The 15,173-nt window shown below is 34.2% G+C and overlaps 1 protein-coding gene across 4 annotated transcripts in view; it reads right to left on the bottom strand.

Moving 5' to 3' along the window:
* Positions 1 to 15,173, bottom strand: part of LOC106475522 (la-related protein 4B-like) — a 101,361-nt gene that overhangs the window by 41,556 nt on the left and 44,632 nt on the right. For 2 of the 4 annotated variants that reach the window (XM_013936204.2, XM_022380695.1), the window contains 4 exons: positions 13,919 to 13,975; positions 13,222 to 13,412; positions 12,716 to 12,797; positions 11,243 to 11,379 (listed from right to left, as the gene is read on the bottom strand). In XM_013936204.2, the coding sequence (XP_013791658.1) occupies positions 11,243 to 11,379; positions 12,716 to 12,797; positions 13,222 to 13,276 (274 nt within the window). In that variant the 5' untranslated portion in view covers positions 13,277 to 13,412; positions 13,919 to 13,975. The remainder of the gene's footprint in view (positions 1 to 11,242; positions 11,380 to 12,715; positions 12,798 to 13,221; positions 13,413 to 13,918; positions 13,976 to 15,173) is intronic. The other 2 variants (XM_022380707.1, XM_022380704.1) reach the window with 2 other exon arrangements.

Genomic DNA, 15,173 nt, shown 5'->3' with positions numbered 1-15,173 from the left:
AGATTTTATGCTATTCTAATTGGTATAACATAAACAAAAAGTAGTTTAATAAAATTTTGAATGTAAAACACTAAAACCTTGTGTCATGCGCATTAAAGGATACCTGTGGTGATAGGGTTAAATTCTTAACTACTTGTATGATAGATACAAGAAGATGATCACTGGTTCAATTTTTTTTACTCCTTCAAGTATATTTTAAAAAACTTCTTTCCTGCATTACCAAAATCCATATCATATAACAGCTGTCTATATATCAGATTATACTGACACTAACACCATGGTTTGTAGTTCTCAAGGAGAAAGTAATAATTTTCAGGTTACTATTACAATGTATTCTAATGGATTCTTACCTACACACAGTAACTATTCCTCACTCGCCTGCCTTTGAAGTTTTGTGCATGAGCTACTTCCCAGTTAAGACGTGTGTTATAATGTGAACTGTGCTAATGCATGATGTAACCACCATGTAACAACAGCCCTCTCCCAGCAGGAAGGTGACACATTCTCCATGTGTAATAGACCCACATAAACACTTGCACTCAAAATTAACTTTGTACTTAGACAAGACAAGAATAATGAGCACCAGTAGTGGGAAGGAAGGACTGGAAGATGTACAGAGAGGTATCTATTGGAAATACATTTTCAGGTAAGGAAATATTAACTTATAAAACATTATTCTTACCTCTCTGCATACAGTAGACAGAACCCCAGAGTGATATGTTGGAGGAGCTGGTGCAAATTCAAAAACCTAGATGAGCTCCTTTCAGAGAAGGTGACTGAATGGAAAAGCCCATAGAGTGTGACACCTACAATGGGTACGTAACACTAATGGGAGACTGCAGCCATCTCATGCAGAGTATACATTTTGTTCGATGAAAGTACGAAAGGAGGAAAACAAAATGAGCCAACATGTAACAGGGATAAGTGGAAAAAAGACATGACTGACCACCAAGTATTTGCACCTCATGTCACTAATAGAATCTCAAGGGTAATGTACATTGGGGTCCTGAGGAACAGTGCTCTGAAAACAATGCAATAAGTGAACCAAGTTCCCTAAATTTTTAAAAGCAAACCCACCCTAATTTATTCCACCTGATGATTGGCAGGGACGTGCAGGTTCCCCTTTAGCTTTATTCATGAGTGGCACTCCAGCACAGTAAGGTAATACCAACTGGTGAGCTCCTACGTGTTCTTATGGAACACTTCATTTCTACAGAGCCTGTTGCAACCAGTAGTAATTATAGTGAAATAGTGCAGAACTGGTTTGATAAAAGCACACCTGTCTGGGTAACACTCACCACAAAGTGGGATCCTGTGAAAACAAGGTAAGAGACCCTGAAAGGTAGAAATAATAATACTCATCCCTTTGGATAATCTAGCAGAAATAGTTAAGATAGCTACAGGGGGTAGGCAAAAACCCTCAGATGAAGAGACTGCCAGATCAGACAAATAATATGAGATAAAGGTATTGGGGGAGGTCCACATGCCAGTCCATACAGTGACCTCTTGTAGTCAAATCAACTGGGTTGCTAAGGGCATAGAAAAGAGAAATCTGATTAGATGTGATGCACAGAAAATACCTCGCCTTCAAAGAGAGCCCAGAATAAAGTGTTTCTAAAGGTATAAATGCAGGCAACAAAACCTTCAAGACACTCAATGAACATTACCAATAACAAAATCTCATTGAGCACAGAGAGAAAGAGTGAGCAGACGAATCACAGAAAAGAATTGAACCCCTTTTCCTGTTTGACAGTGCGTTGGGTAAGAAGAACTGATCTGAGGATGTAGAGAAAATGAGAAAGTTGTCTGTGGACAAATAGTGCAAATCATTCAGACAGGTGATGTCCATAGGTTATCAGCCACGAAAAATAAACCTGCAGGTAAAGGAGATACATGGCATACAAGAGTCAGGGACAAACAAGTGTAGAGAAAGAACACGTAACCTGAATCTACCTGTTAGGTAACTGGAATGGTCATTTGGGACCAACTACCCAAAACTATGTGAGGAATCTGGAGAGTACTGGGGACTCAAAAATATGTAGTTGTGATAACTGAATGGTAGTCGATAAGGCCGCTGTAAAATATAACAATCGTGGAAGATGCAGAAACCTCTGCCAAAGAGACAAGTAAAAAAAAACAGGTTATGGTTGACACCACTGATTGAAAAGGGTTCAACCTCCTCTCAATACAACAATGCCAATATGCATATCATTACCTTTGAGAAAAGTGACTTTTGAACTAAGCAGAAACTGAGCCAGATACATGTCAACCTTAGAAATCAAACCCCAATGCCAAAAGTTTGAGCTTCTCAATAGTCGGGTGCACCATATCTGATCATGGCTGCCTCCACAGAAAGAGTCTAAAACAAAGTGGAAGATTTGGACACACCAGAAGGGACCACCGAAGCATAAACCCAGGTGTATCCACCAATCTAGTGCGATCAACAGGATCTGACAATGGGTTGGAACAAATCAAATTTTGTACCCTGGGTAACATATCAAGTGGAGAGAAGATTGAGAGTGGTAATCCCATCCTGTCCAGATGGAAAGCATCTAGTGCCAATGCCCAAAGATGAGGTACTGGAGACCAACTTGCCAGTAGTTGGGTGATCCAATGAAAGGCCAACCCACCAATTAGAGTTGCAAAATGAGAGGCAATCCAACTGAACCTTGCGATGCAACATCTATTCTGTAAGGAGAAACTGTTTGGATTGAGAGAACTAACCTGCTACTACATGCATCACCTCAAGCTAGAAGGGTGATAAGACTAGTTCCAAAAAAGAAGATCCAAAATTCTAAAATAAGGAGCCCTAGACCACATGCCTCCTTGCTGAGATATACGAAACACCCCCGCAGAAAAGTCAGAGTGAAGCCTGACAATTTACCCCATAAGAAGCCCAAACCATGAGACCTTACCTGTTGAAAAGCAAAAAGGATGAAAACGTGCATAAACTCTTGAATTCCTGACTGGTAATATATGTACCCCATCACAGAAGCAAGGCATTCACAAAGAGAATGGAACTCTGGATGAGGTGGCAGTAGAGGAACCCAATTGTAGTAGCATCCCGACTTAACAACCCCTCAAGATCAAAGAATGACCCTGTCTAAGAAAACTGGAAAAACCAGGAAATAGAAGTATATGATCCCTGATTGCTTAAAGACCAATAAAATGAATGCTTGCATTCTTGTCCCAAAGGCATGAAGAATTTAAGTGATGCCCACATTCCCAGAAGAGAAAGAACCATCAGTGCAGTGGGAGAAGGAGAGGTGAGTACAAGTGTGGTATCCTATTCTATAGCATTGAGCAGGATGGAAGACAGCTGAGCTCAACTGAGAGAAGAGAAGAAAATTGAAAAATACCCAGACTGATGACATGTTAAATTGGAGCAAGAATAGATGTCACAGTCCCGAAAGAGAAGCCTGCCTGAGTTGTATCTGAAAGCAGAATCAGGATATAATTCTCTAGCAATTGACAAGATCTTGTCAGCAGTAACCAGTCATCCATGGAATGGTGTATGCACAGTAAGATGAAATGAAGGGGACAAGAAAACTCGTACAATACAGCAAATCCATATTAAGGTTATGCAAGACCAAATGAAAAAAAAACAAAAAAAACAGCACTGCAGTACCTGAACCATGTGAACCACAAATGCTGATAGTGGTGGAACTCCACCACTAAGGCAAAGAGCAGATAGGAGCTATCTACAACCAAGTTGGACATCTACAATCCCAGTAAGAAAAATAAACATAGATTGAGGAATGATTGACTTTTGAACCTTGGAGAATCTAGGCATTGCATGCTAACAATGGATCCAGCTCATTCTCAATAAAACTGGTGATCCTGAGTCTTCTAACAAAGAGATTTGAAAGGATACAAAATGTTGAAGGTGAATTGCAAGTCCGTAGACTTACTCTGTCCCATTAGGGACATAGACCTATATATGTGAACTACAAACTCTGCCTTGGAACCCTGAAATTCGAGAAACAGGAATTATTTGAGAGTTGGAAAAATGACTCCACCTAGTGGTGGTAGGCAAAATTACAATGTTCTGACAATGTGTCAGATAAAGCCTAACTGTACCTTCACATAACTAAGAAATAAACCTTCCAGCCTGAAGCATAATTTCTGTGTATGGAGAAAATAATCGTTCCCAGACCTTTCGGCCATCATTTAAGTTGCAAGCTCAAAAAGCAACTGGGAAAAAGCCCAAAACATCACACACTCAAGGAACCAACAGAAGAAAAAAAAATCAAAGGCAGAAAATAATCGTTCCCAGACCTTTCAGCCATCATTTAAGTTGCAAGCTCAAAAAGCAACTGGGAAAAAGCCCAAAACATCACACACTCAAGGAACCAACAGAAGAAGAAAAAATCAAAGGCAGCTTATCCAAAATTGGCCTCCTTTTCGTTTTTTAATAGGCCAATTAAAGCCCGTGATGACTATCATTGATTGGAACAACATCTTATGAGGTAATATAAGTTGTATCGTAAAAGCAAAGCAACTGCAGGCCATCTGCTACATCCATCCTAAAGAATTAAACCCTGAACCCCAGCATAGGAAAAAGCGAATTCAAAGTCTCTCCAAATAGTCGAGGATCACCCTCAATTGCAGCCTCAGAGCACCACCAACGGACCACCAAAGATCTGAATGTATGTCTCCATCTCACTACGAATAAGATCGCTGACAGTCTCAAACAAGAGTGACTCCACCCCCATTGGCCTCCATGCCAGAAATAATCTGAAAATTCATACCATAATCAGCTTGCCAGCCATAATCAGCAAAAAAAATATTTTTTGTTTTTAAATTATTATTATTGTTATGAAATCCACTAGATAACATGATAATGTTCAAAGTATCTCGATTTATCGTAATACTGGGAAACTCCTAAGTGACAATACCAGGATAGAGGGCACATTAACATAGGTGGTGGGTATCACAAGACTGGAGCAAGCGAGAAAAAATTAGACCAATGCTTAGATGGGCAAAAATGAAAACCTGGCAGTCGAGTAATAGATATAAATGGGAGCAGAGGTATGTATGTTTTGGAACTCCTCCATCTTGAACCAAGGAACCACCAGATAGTGGTCGAGAGAGGAAAGGTCTAGTTTGGGAGACAACAAAAAGATAGAATAAAACCATGGAGAGGACCAAATGGTTTTCTCAATGGCTCTCAAGTCTAAAAGATCCATATTGTAGCCTCAAGACACAGAAGAGGAAGAGATGAGAAGTGAAAAGAAAGGTTGTGTGTAAGAACTTGAATGACCAACTTTTTGGTCACAAAAGTTGTCCAACTGTCTGCAAACAGACACAGACATGCCCCAACAGAACCCGAGCCAGTTCAGTACAAAGGGAGGGACTAGAAACTGAAAAAGAGAGAGAGGTGGAATGCTTACAAGGTCAAGGAATGGGAGTAGCCTCAGGAGATTTTAAGAGACAATAAACCATGGAGGAAAGGAGAACTGATATTGGACAGCCTTGGTTTGTACCTTCAAAGCATTAGGAACACTCCCAAACACTTCAGGACAAAGAAAAGGAGTCAAATGGAGATCACAGAGATAAGAATGGGAAAGATGAATGGTAGAGAGTAGTGTCACATCCCACAAGTTCCCAACAAGGGACAAGGAAAAAGATATTGAAAAGGATTGACCATAAATAAAAAAAAACTATTGGGATCACAGTGCAGGGATTCAGATAGGATATGAAGAGAGGATGGGTAATGAAGGAGACGGGTAATAATACGGTGAAAACAGGAAAATTGAGCACAAGAGAATTATTGTAGTTAAGGGGTGAGTTCCCTAAGCAGATAGAAGGGACTCCAGGGATTGAAAATCGAGGAATAGAAAAGTGGAACATTCATAAATTATGGTGAAGGAATCTTGGAGTAATTTGAAAGTGGGGACAAAGATGATACAGAAACATGTCGACAATGACATATGTCTGGAGAAACAGGTAAAAAAATAAAATAACCCTCGGCATGATTGTATGCAGTAAAGAATGGAAAGAATTAAATGATATGTGAGAAAGTGAAAGTAAATAACAAACCTGAGAAATCAAATTCACAAACAGATATGGAGGAGGAATATTATTCTCCACAGGCAAAAAACAACATAGTGCAATCCTAGAAGGGGAAAGAGCTGATCAAAGTCACTGTTCTCATAGTTAGGTTCAGAAAGAGGAGAATGTACTTCAAACAAAGGGACAAGAAGGCATAAAAGAATCCACTACACAGTAAATTATGGCAGTAACATCTTCACAGCCAACAAGCCTCCAGCAGCCACAGACAAAGTATGGACAGCGTTAACAACATTTTCAGGACCTTAGGTGAAGGTAGTAGTCACCAAGTTGAAAATTCATTGTCATTGTAGCAATTTGCCAAATCAATTTCATTTTAAGGCAGTTAGGGGTGATGTAGCTTTAAATCAAGGTTAAAACAAACTAAAAGGAAACCTTTTTTCACAGTAAACACTGTGAAAAGGCTGTTCAAATATCATGATATGGATTAAGTTTTAATTCAAAGAAACATGTCCATTAAAGACAGTGCCAAGGATAAAAATGAAGTTAATTTCAAGTGCAAGTGCTTATGGAGATCTACAGTGCATAGAGGATGTGTTGCCCTCCTGCTAGTGAAAGGCTATTGTCACATCATGATTATATTATGCACTAGTGCAATTCGCATTATAACACATCTTAGGTGGTAGATTGCTCAAGGCTTGTGGCATGTACAAAATTTCAAAGGCAGATGTGCAAGGAATAGCTTCTGTGTGCAGAGAAGCAAGAGTATTATTTTGGAATTTTCTATTTTAACAACACATACACAGAATTTTTTGCACTCCTTTCAAACAATTGTTTAAATTTACATGACCCACATAGATGAGAATCTAAATCATTTAGATTCTATAATTCTTTGAAAGTTTATTTTAAACCTATCAAAGTCACTCAATGAATCACATAATAATGTGTCTGAAAAACAGAATAGATTTTGATTCTATTTTGGTCTTCTGCTAAAGCAAAAGAATGAATTTTTATGTGCCATGCAGACCTTGTTCACATGATGATTCTGCTGTTATTAGAATCATGACCATTTAAAGGATGAGTAAATTCAAGAACAACTGGATTCATAAAATATTCATATTTTATTACAGCATAGACATTGATCTTGGTTAAAGAGAAGATCATGAGTTTTACTATCCTTCAAATATGTAATCAAATGCCCAAGTACTCTTGTGACAAAAACATATGATTAAAATGAAATCTAAGAAAAACGAGTCCACACTGACAAAATCTTACAATCTGATGGTCACTCGTATGGCCTTGAATAAGAACCAGCCAATTATGCATGCTTGTTCAACAATTTATCATCTTACCATTCACAACAAAATTAAGTAAACTCAAACAAATTAAAGTTTATATTAAAATCAGAAATGCTTTTTGAAATATCTCTAATGAAATTAAAACAGTGAAAAAGATAAACAAATTCTAGAGGAACGGGTGAAACTAGAGTTCAGAGAATTAAAGAACATTAAAACACGACTATAATACTAAACTCAGAAAACATCACTAAACGTAACTGACTACAACTATAAATAAAACCAATGATATGACAAATCCACAACACTAGGAAAAAGAATTATTAAATAAGTTTTTATTTTAACCCTATTGCCCCGGGTATCCTTATTGCACACGACACAAGGTTTTAGTGTCTTACATTTAAAATTTTATTAAACTACTTTTTTTATGTTACACTAATTAGAATAACATAAAATATTAGCTAATAATCCATATTTTAATAGTATACAAGTTAAGTTCTTAATTCTATAAGGATATATTTTAAAAAATCCCGAATTTCCACTAGTGTGACACATTTTCTTAGCATGTCATCATCCCTATTTTTATCCATCACCCCTCGAAAATGTACAAAATTAAACATAAAATACTCTCTATAAAATCGTTATTGCTCAAACAAACCATAATTTTTATAGCCTTCAATTTTGTTTGGTTACAGAGCTATCGAATAGAAAATCAGACCCCTCCTGCCACATCCTCTCGTTCACAATTCGTTAATAGTTCTCTCTTATGTTTCATTATATATTACATATAACCAATAGAAAGTCAAGGTTTTCATCTATCAAATGACGTATTGTATAATGTTGTGTTCTCAACAGAATATCATCAATTTCACTCACAGTATAATATTCTTTCCCGTGGGAAAGTTAATCACAAGCTTGGATGAATTTGTAATGGCTCTTGTCGCATAGTTAGAAAGCCAAGAAAATTTTGAGAGGTAAGTGAATTTGTCTACTTTTTGCATGTTATTAGTCTATATTCTTTGGTGCAATATTTAATTAACTAAAAATTGTTAAGTGCATTACTAAAATTACTATAAAAAAATCAGGCTTAACTCTCCTTGACAACTAAGGGCAAGAAAAAAGAAGATTGGGTAAGTACTTTATTTCTTGTTTTTCACATTTATTCTTTATCTATTATCATAAAAGTAACTAAACTCTAAAAAATATGGATCTTTTCAAGTTATTAAGCATAATAAGCATATTAAGCGTAATATTGTCATCATCAAAACCTTGTCGAAACGTTGTACATTTGCTGTTATGTTAAACTTATATTACAGTTTTTCTTCATTACCCATTCAAGCCGTCTCCAGCCATAATTAATGTTAATTAAGGTTATTTTGATTTTTTTTCTGGTGGTTATGAAGTCGATCGATTTGACCAATCCCGTTTTGAGATAGGGTAGATCAAATAACAGATAAACTATAAAGTTTTACTGAAGAAAAATTTTTGAAATGCATTTAGGAGGTTTTAAGGAAATTTGCTATTTTTTGAGATGATGAAAGGTATCTTTAATTTTAACATGAAAATTACTTTGCACACGGACTATTCGAAACAAATACTCAATATATTCATGGACAAATCTTTATTTTATTAAAAATACTTCCTAAGAAATGACTTTTTGTAAGCAAAAGACTTGTAATATTAACTGAAAGACTGCCAAATTTCGTGAAGATATACCCAATATATTGAGTTATAAGTACTGAATTTATAAAGACTTTAAACAAGTACAAAAGGTCACGTGACTCGGTCAAATTGACCGACCCTGTAGTGAGACAGTTAATTTCAATATCCATTATCTAGTCCTGAGATTAAGGTCTATACATTAATGACACATAAATGTCCATTCTTTACATGCAACAAACAAAAGATAGCAGCTTTCTTGCAGCATAATCATCCTTCAACAGCAACATTATTGAACTGACATCTCAAACCCCTGCATCAAAACCTAAAGTTCTCTTATAAAACCTAATAAATGCTTCTCAGATAGGTTACACGAATATATCAAATGGAAATTACATATATTGAAGGCCTTAGCAACAAGACCAAAATGTTGTACACTTCTAGACTGAAATAAAAAGTAGATCACAATAGATTCAAAGTCAGAACATCACATATGATTAGAGAGACAAATTGGAAATAAACACAACATTTAGGATCTTATACAAGAACATCTCTTAAACCCACTAAAGATCTAAAGGTTTGGGCTATTTGTGATTTTTTTTTGATGAATTCAAATTGTTGATAACACTTATAGATCAGTATGTTTTTCCACATTAATAGTAAAATATTTTTGAATACAGGAAGTCTACCAAGTAATGGTATACAAGTACAGCTGTAAAAGATGGCCTTACACTGCACAGATAGGGTTATATATGTTTAAATGTATATAAATGACTTTAATGTCATTAGCACAAATGAAAACTACAACTTGAAGTTGCAAGATCTATAATCATAAACTTAAGATAATTTCTATAAATCTAAAAAATTCCAAGAATGTTGAAAAACGTATCTGTATTTCCAAAATTTCTAACATATGATGAAGTGGAGCAGAAGCATAAAGGCTAAAATTATTTACCTACTTGGAAAATGAGACATATACTCATTTTTTTTATAGGGATATCAATACACATTTTAAACCAAATCATATGCTTTAATTAACAGGGAAGACATTCTAAAGACAAAAATCCTATCTATGTAATTAAACTTTAAACATGATGGTAGGTCTATCCAACATTTTTTCAAAATAAATCTGAAGAAAAGCATTACAAAATGAAATTAGCTTGATTTAATATATCAGCCCTACAAGTTTAATCAAGTTGTGGTATTCCACAGTTTACCAGCTAACCAATTTCTGTAAAAATTAAGTTTCACAAACCTAGTAATTGGAAGGACAGGTACAGTAATCTGTGCATATGAAGCGAGACAAACCACAGAATATTCTTGAAATAAAAAATAGTATTTTATTCAAGGAGAAACAAATGAATGCCTCATTGTTCAATGTTAAAACTACTGCATTGAAGAAATATTAAGCTAAAGAGCAAAATAAACTGCATTTAAGTAAAAAGAAAATTAGTTTCCTAAAACAAACCAGAATCAGCTGGTTAACTAACTGATAAAGCAAACACGATTAGTAGATTAAAATTGTAAAGAATAGGAAAAGAATGAGATTTCTATAGACATCTTGGTTCCTTCATTGTCAGAAACAAATCTTATAAAAAAAATGCCAAAACCTACTCTCAAAATCTGAATTCTCCCTGTAGCTGACCAATCATAAAAATGGATTACAAGTATTCTGAAATTACACTAAACCAAGTGAAAGTCATAAAGAAGTCTTAAACACAAAGGGTATTGTAGCATACATAAATAGCAAATGATTTGGACCACATTTAACACATCTGAATTTGATCTTTGAAAAGATTTTGTAAAAATAAAATGTATATCATAGAGTATCGGGGTACAAATTGTGTGAATACCACACAATCCAATTTTCATTTTGTTCTGCTTCCAACTACAAACATTTTATAGTTACATTGGAAATAGTGTAAATGTTTAATGGCTATTTATTTATTTTTCTTTCTGTCCTACCTATGTATGGCTAGAAAAATGAGAAAAACTACTCACTGAACATTTGTGTGTGTAAAAGTGTAATGAAGTATATTAACACATAATTAATCTTCTTGGTATAAAGAACCAATTTTTTTGCTACTTACACAAATATACACTTAAGATGGGCAATTACCTTTAGCAAGGTTAAACAAATAGTCTACATTGAAACTCAAATAAATTAAAGTACAAATTATTTTCCACATTACAGAGACGGAGGTAAACAGAAGTTTTAAAATAAACGTCAGCATACAAATTAGCCCAGATACAAATACATTATCAACCAAACTTACTTCTCAGTACTTCCACAATGAGTTTCAAGTCTCTCGTGAGATGCCTCACTTGGTTGAAGTTGGCAACTGTTATGATTGGGACATATTGATCACTATCCATTTGAGAAAGAAGAAATGTATCATGGGACAGATTCTCTCTGGAAGAAAAAGTTTTTGTTTTACGCATTAACAAATCAGCTGTGGAGTGAGAGAGAGAGAATGGATACAAGTCATATTTGTATACAACAATTTTTTATTTTTTGGATGGAAAAACCAGAGATTTTTACCAATGAAATTTGACCCCCCCCCCCCCAACACTGAAAGCCGTCACCGTGAGAACACAGTATAATATGCAAATAATTTACACGTAAGAGCAAATGTTTTGACATTAATAACAATTTATCGATATATGATATCAGTTGCTTTAAATAAAAGGACCCTTAACAGGCTTAACATAAAAATGAAGGACATTTTGAGAATTTCAGAAAATACAGCAAATTGTACACTATACTAATACATACAACATAAACCCATGTTAATAATGCAATATTTAATTCAAACTATACAAAATTCATTGAAGATAAATAAAATAAAATGTTAAACACAGCTATGAAGATCAGTCAAGAGAGTAAAGATAAGAGTTGGTCTTTAAAAGTTGCTATGAGCAACAAAGTAATTGTAGCTAATAATTCAATCTTACAAAATACATCTTTATAATAGAAAGGTATCACATTAAACTGTAATTCTTATGTACATATACAATAACCACAGAAAGAGTCACCAAAACACTGACTGAATAAGCCTTGTATTAAAGATTTATGGAGTGGTTGAATGGTTTCATAGAGAAATAATAATAGATAATATACAAAAATTACAATACGCTTTATATAAAACTTACTTGCATGCATGTACACTGAAATTCTTTTACACTAGCCTTATGATTGTGAACATGTACAGTACAAGGCTGATTTTCTAACACATTAATTTAATGGATTGACCAAGACTGCAATTAAAACACACCAACGTGCATCAATGAATAGATAAAGATTTCTTTTGGATATGAAAAAAAAAACAACTAATTCAATGAGTAACAGGCTTCACCAAATAGTTGACTATTAGAAGTCAAGTCAACATTTACTCAAATATCATCACTGTTAATACACCACTACCACTCCTTAATAAAAAGCTTTATGTTGCTATATCACCCACACCATAGTTTGCAGAGATGAGACATTAATGCTGGGTGGAAATCGTGTGGTGAGCCAAAAATCTATAATAGTGCTCTATTTATTAATGCTTATGTTAATTGTATAATACATTTTTTATAAATTTGAAGCAAGTAGTATATCTATCCCAAGTAACTAACAATGAGTAGAGTTAAAAATATTAAAGGAGTCTATAACCAGAAGATTTTAGTGATTTTGTAGTCTTGAAACTGATCCTATACAACAGCATTAAATCAAGACATTTCAAAAGGTAGAATATTAATCATACCTTGAGAAGTAGTACTCCAACTGTCTCTGTAGCATAGCTTTCAGCTCTGGCAGACTTGGCTTGTCTTCTCCTGACTGAGAACCTTCAAATTACACAAAGGGGAAGTGTTAAATGCTCTTTTCATGTCTCATGATATTTCTTTTAGTAAAATAAAATGTACTTGATAGCAGAATTTGCCCGATTAAAATTTTTTTTGAAAGTCAGAAATTAAAACTTAGGTAATATAAAAAGTTGAATTATAAACTACATTTTGGTGCAAAGAGTTCATTGGCATACGTTGATAATAAAGTTGTTTAATTAAATTTTGAATGTAATTCTGTAAAAAGTTGTGACATACAAACTTTGACCTGGCTTAAGTACATAGGGCTGACAAGTTCTCTTGTAAGCTACAAACATTTCTAGGACCAAAATCTCATAACTGAGAAAATCTGTAATTTAAATAACATTCGTTCTGTTAGCCTGACTTCTATGTGCTACCTATATGTTTATACAAAGTAAACTTTTACCAGACATGTACGGTGCTTCGTATGCCTGTTCAGAGTGAGGATGGTTATTGTCCATTCTGCTGACTCTTGTAACGTTTGTCACTGATGTTATGCTGTTCAGAGTAAATGAGTTCTATAGAACAGAATTTTCAGTTATTTCATACTCCTGAGTTATATTAAATCTTGTATCCTGAGTATCACACAAAGATCTTCTGTATAGAAAAAACATACAATATATTACACATTAAAATAACTTATGAAAACATATTCTAAAATGTTTAAATATTACTGATAACTAATTAATTTAAGATCCATGAGAAATCTTAACACTACAGACAATAATTTAATCATGCACCCAAAACTTGATCGCAATATGTGCTTCTTTTTAATACTCTACTATTATTATTCTCTAATTTCTTTGTCCATCCCAGGGATCATTACATAAAGTACTAGGATAGTCTAACAGAAGTGAAATAATCCACATTTAGAACAGCTAATGGCCACCCTTGGTGCTTGATATCAACCTCATGTTAAAAGGTACTGATCCAACTATCATGTAATAAAAACGGACATTCCACGATTCAAGCAGCTAATGACAGTCTTTAATGGTCTATATTAACCACTTTTTATTTGTCATACTTTGTAGATTAATTATAATGTGACCATCAACTTTTATCTAGAATATTACATTTGAGTAGGAAACCTGAATAGTACTTACAGTCACAACAGGCAGGCAGTCTTGTTCCACATACACTGCAACCAAGCCTATTTCATGCTACGAGAAAAAAAATCATCCTAATTTTGTGAAATGATTTTCTTATGACAATAAAGTTTTATCTTATGTTATATTCACTACATGATAAAACTTTACAATAATATTATTATGCTTATCTTTGTGTTTAATACATGCATGTTTGTAAAACATCTAAATACTCCAGTTTATGGAAAAATACTTCATGAAAAATACCAATTCCAAATTACAATAAATCAGACATTTTAAGATTCCATGCTGAGTATTTCAGACTAGACCAGAAAATGGATACAAATGGAACTTGAAACAGTTAAAGAAACAAATGAAGAGAAAGAAGAAACCCCACAATAGTCTTTGAATTATTATAAATTTAGAATGAAATACGTCTCAGTGAATAGTAACGTTGAAACTTATTATTCATTGTTTATAGTCAAGAAGCCCAATGAAACACATTATTTTATGAAAAAATGAACATGAGAATCTCAGCTTTTCTTCTATTTTTCATCAGATAAAACCAAAAATTCTACATAACCTCTACACCTTGCATTAACAACTTGTTTTATAACAAGTAACAAAACTTGGTTCAGTTAACCAGAGCCGCAAAAATACATCTCTAGTTAGAAATTTAACAAGTATATCTACATTTGATTTTTATCACATTAAAAGAAATTTCTGTGCATTTTGAAGAAATCCTAGTAAGATGAGAATTTGTTCAGGTTCACATCTTCAAGGACATGGCAGCATTTAGCCTTAAGAGAGGCTTCCTTAGCATTTGTTAATGTACATACACTGGGGCTGCTGCAATAAAATGTTATTTCTTATAAAGTGAAACAGATCTAGAATAAACAAATTTCTGACTGGAAGTCCGTGTAAGAATAGTTGAACGCTACAGCTTCGAACTTCAGTAATTTTCCATCAGATAAAACAGCACCTATGATTAGTTACAAATGTCTGATGAAGTACAGGGGAAATTTGTTTTTGTTGCAGTAAAAATTTTTTGGCTGTCATGAAGAAAAGTTGATTTCCTCACTTAACAGTAATAAAGGTTATGGTTTAAATATTTACATGATGATGATTTACAATAATACACCAAAAACCACATTGACAAATATGCTTGCTTGTCATCACCCAATTGACCAACACAGAATTTCATAGGTAGGTAGGTAAAGTTTTTGTTTTTTCTTATTAATATACATATATATATATATATAAATATAAAATA

Source organism: Limulus polyphemus, unplaced genomic scaffold, assembly GCF_000517525.1.
Source record: "Limulus polyphemus unplaced genomic scaffold, Limulus_polyphemus-2.1.2 Scaffold147, whole genome shotgun sequence".
Classification (NCBI taxonomy): domain Eukaryota; kingdom Metazoa; phylum Arthropoda; class Merostomata; order Xiphosura; family Limulidae; genus Limulus; species Limulus polyphemus.
The sequence above is the reverse complement of the archived record's forward strand: the minus strand, read 5'-3'. Positions and strand labels throughout refer to the sequence as shown.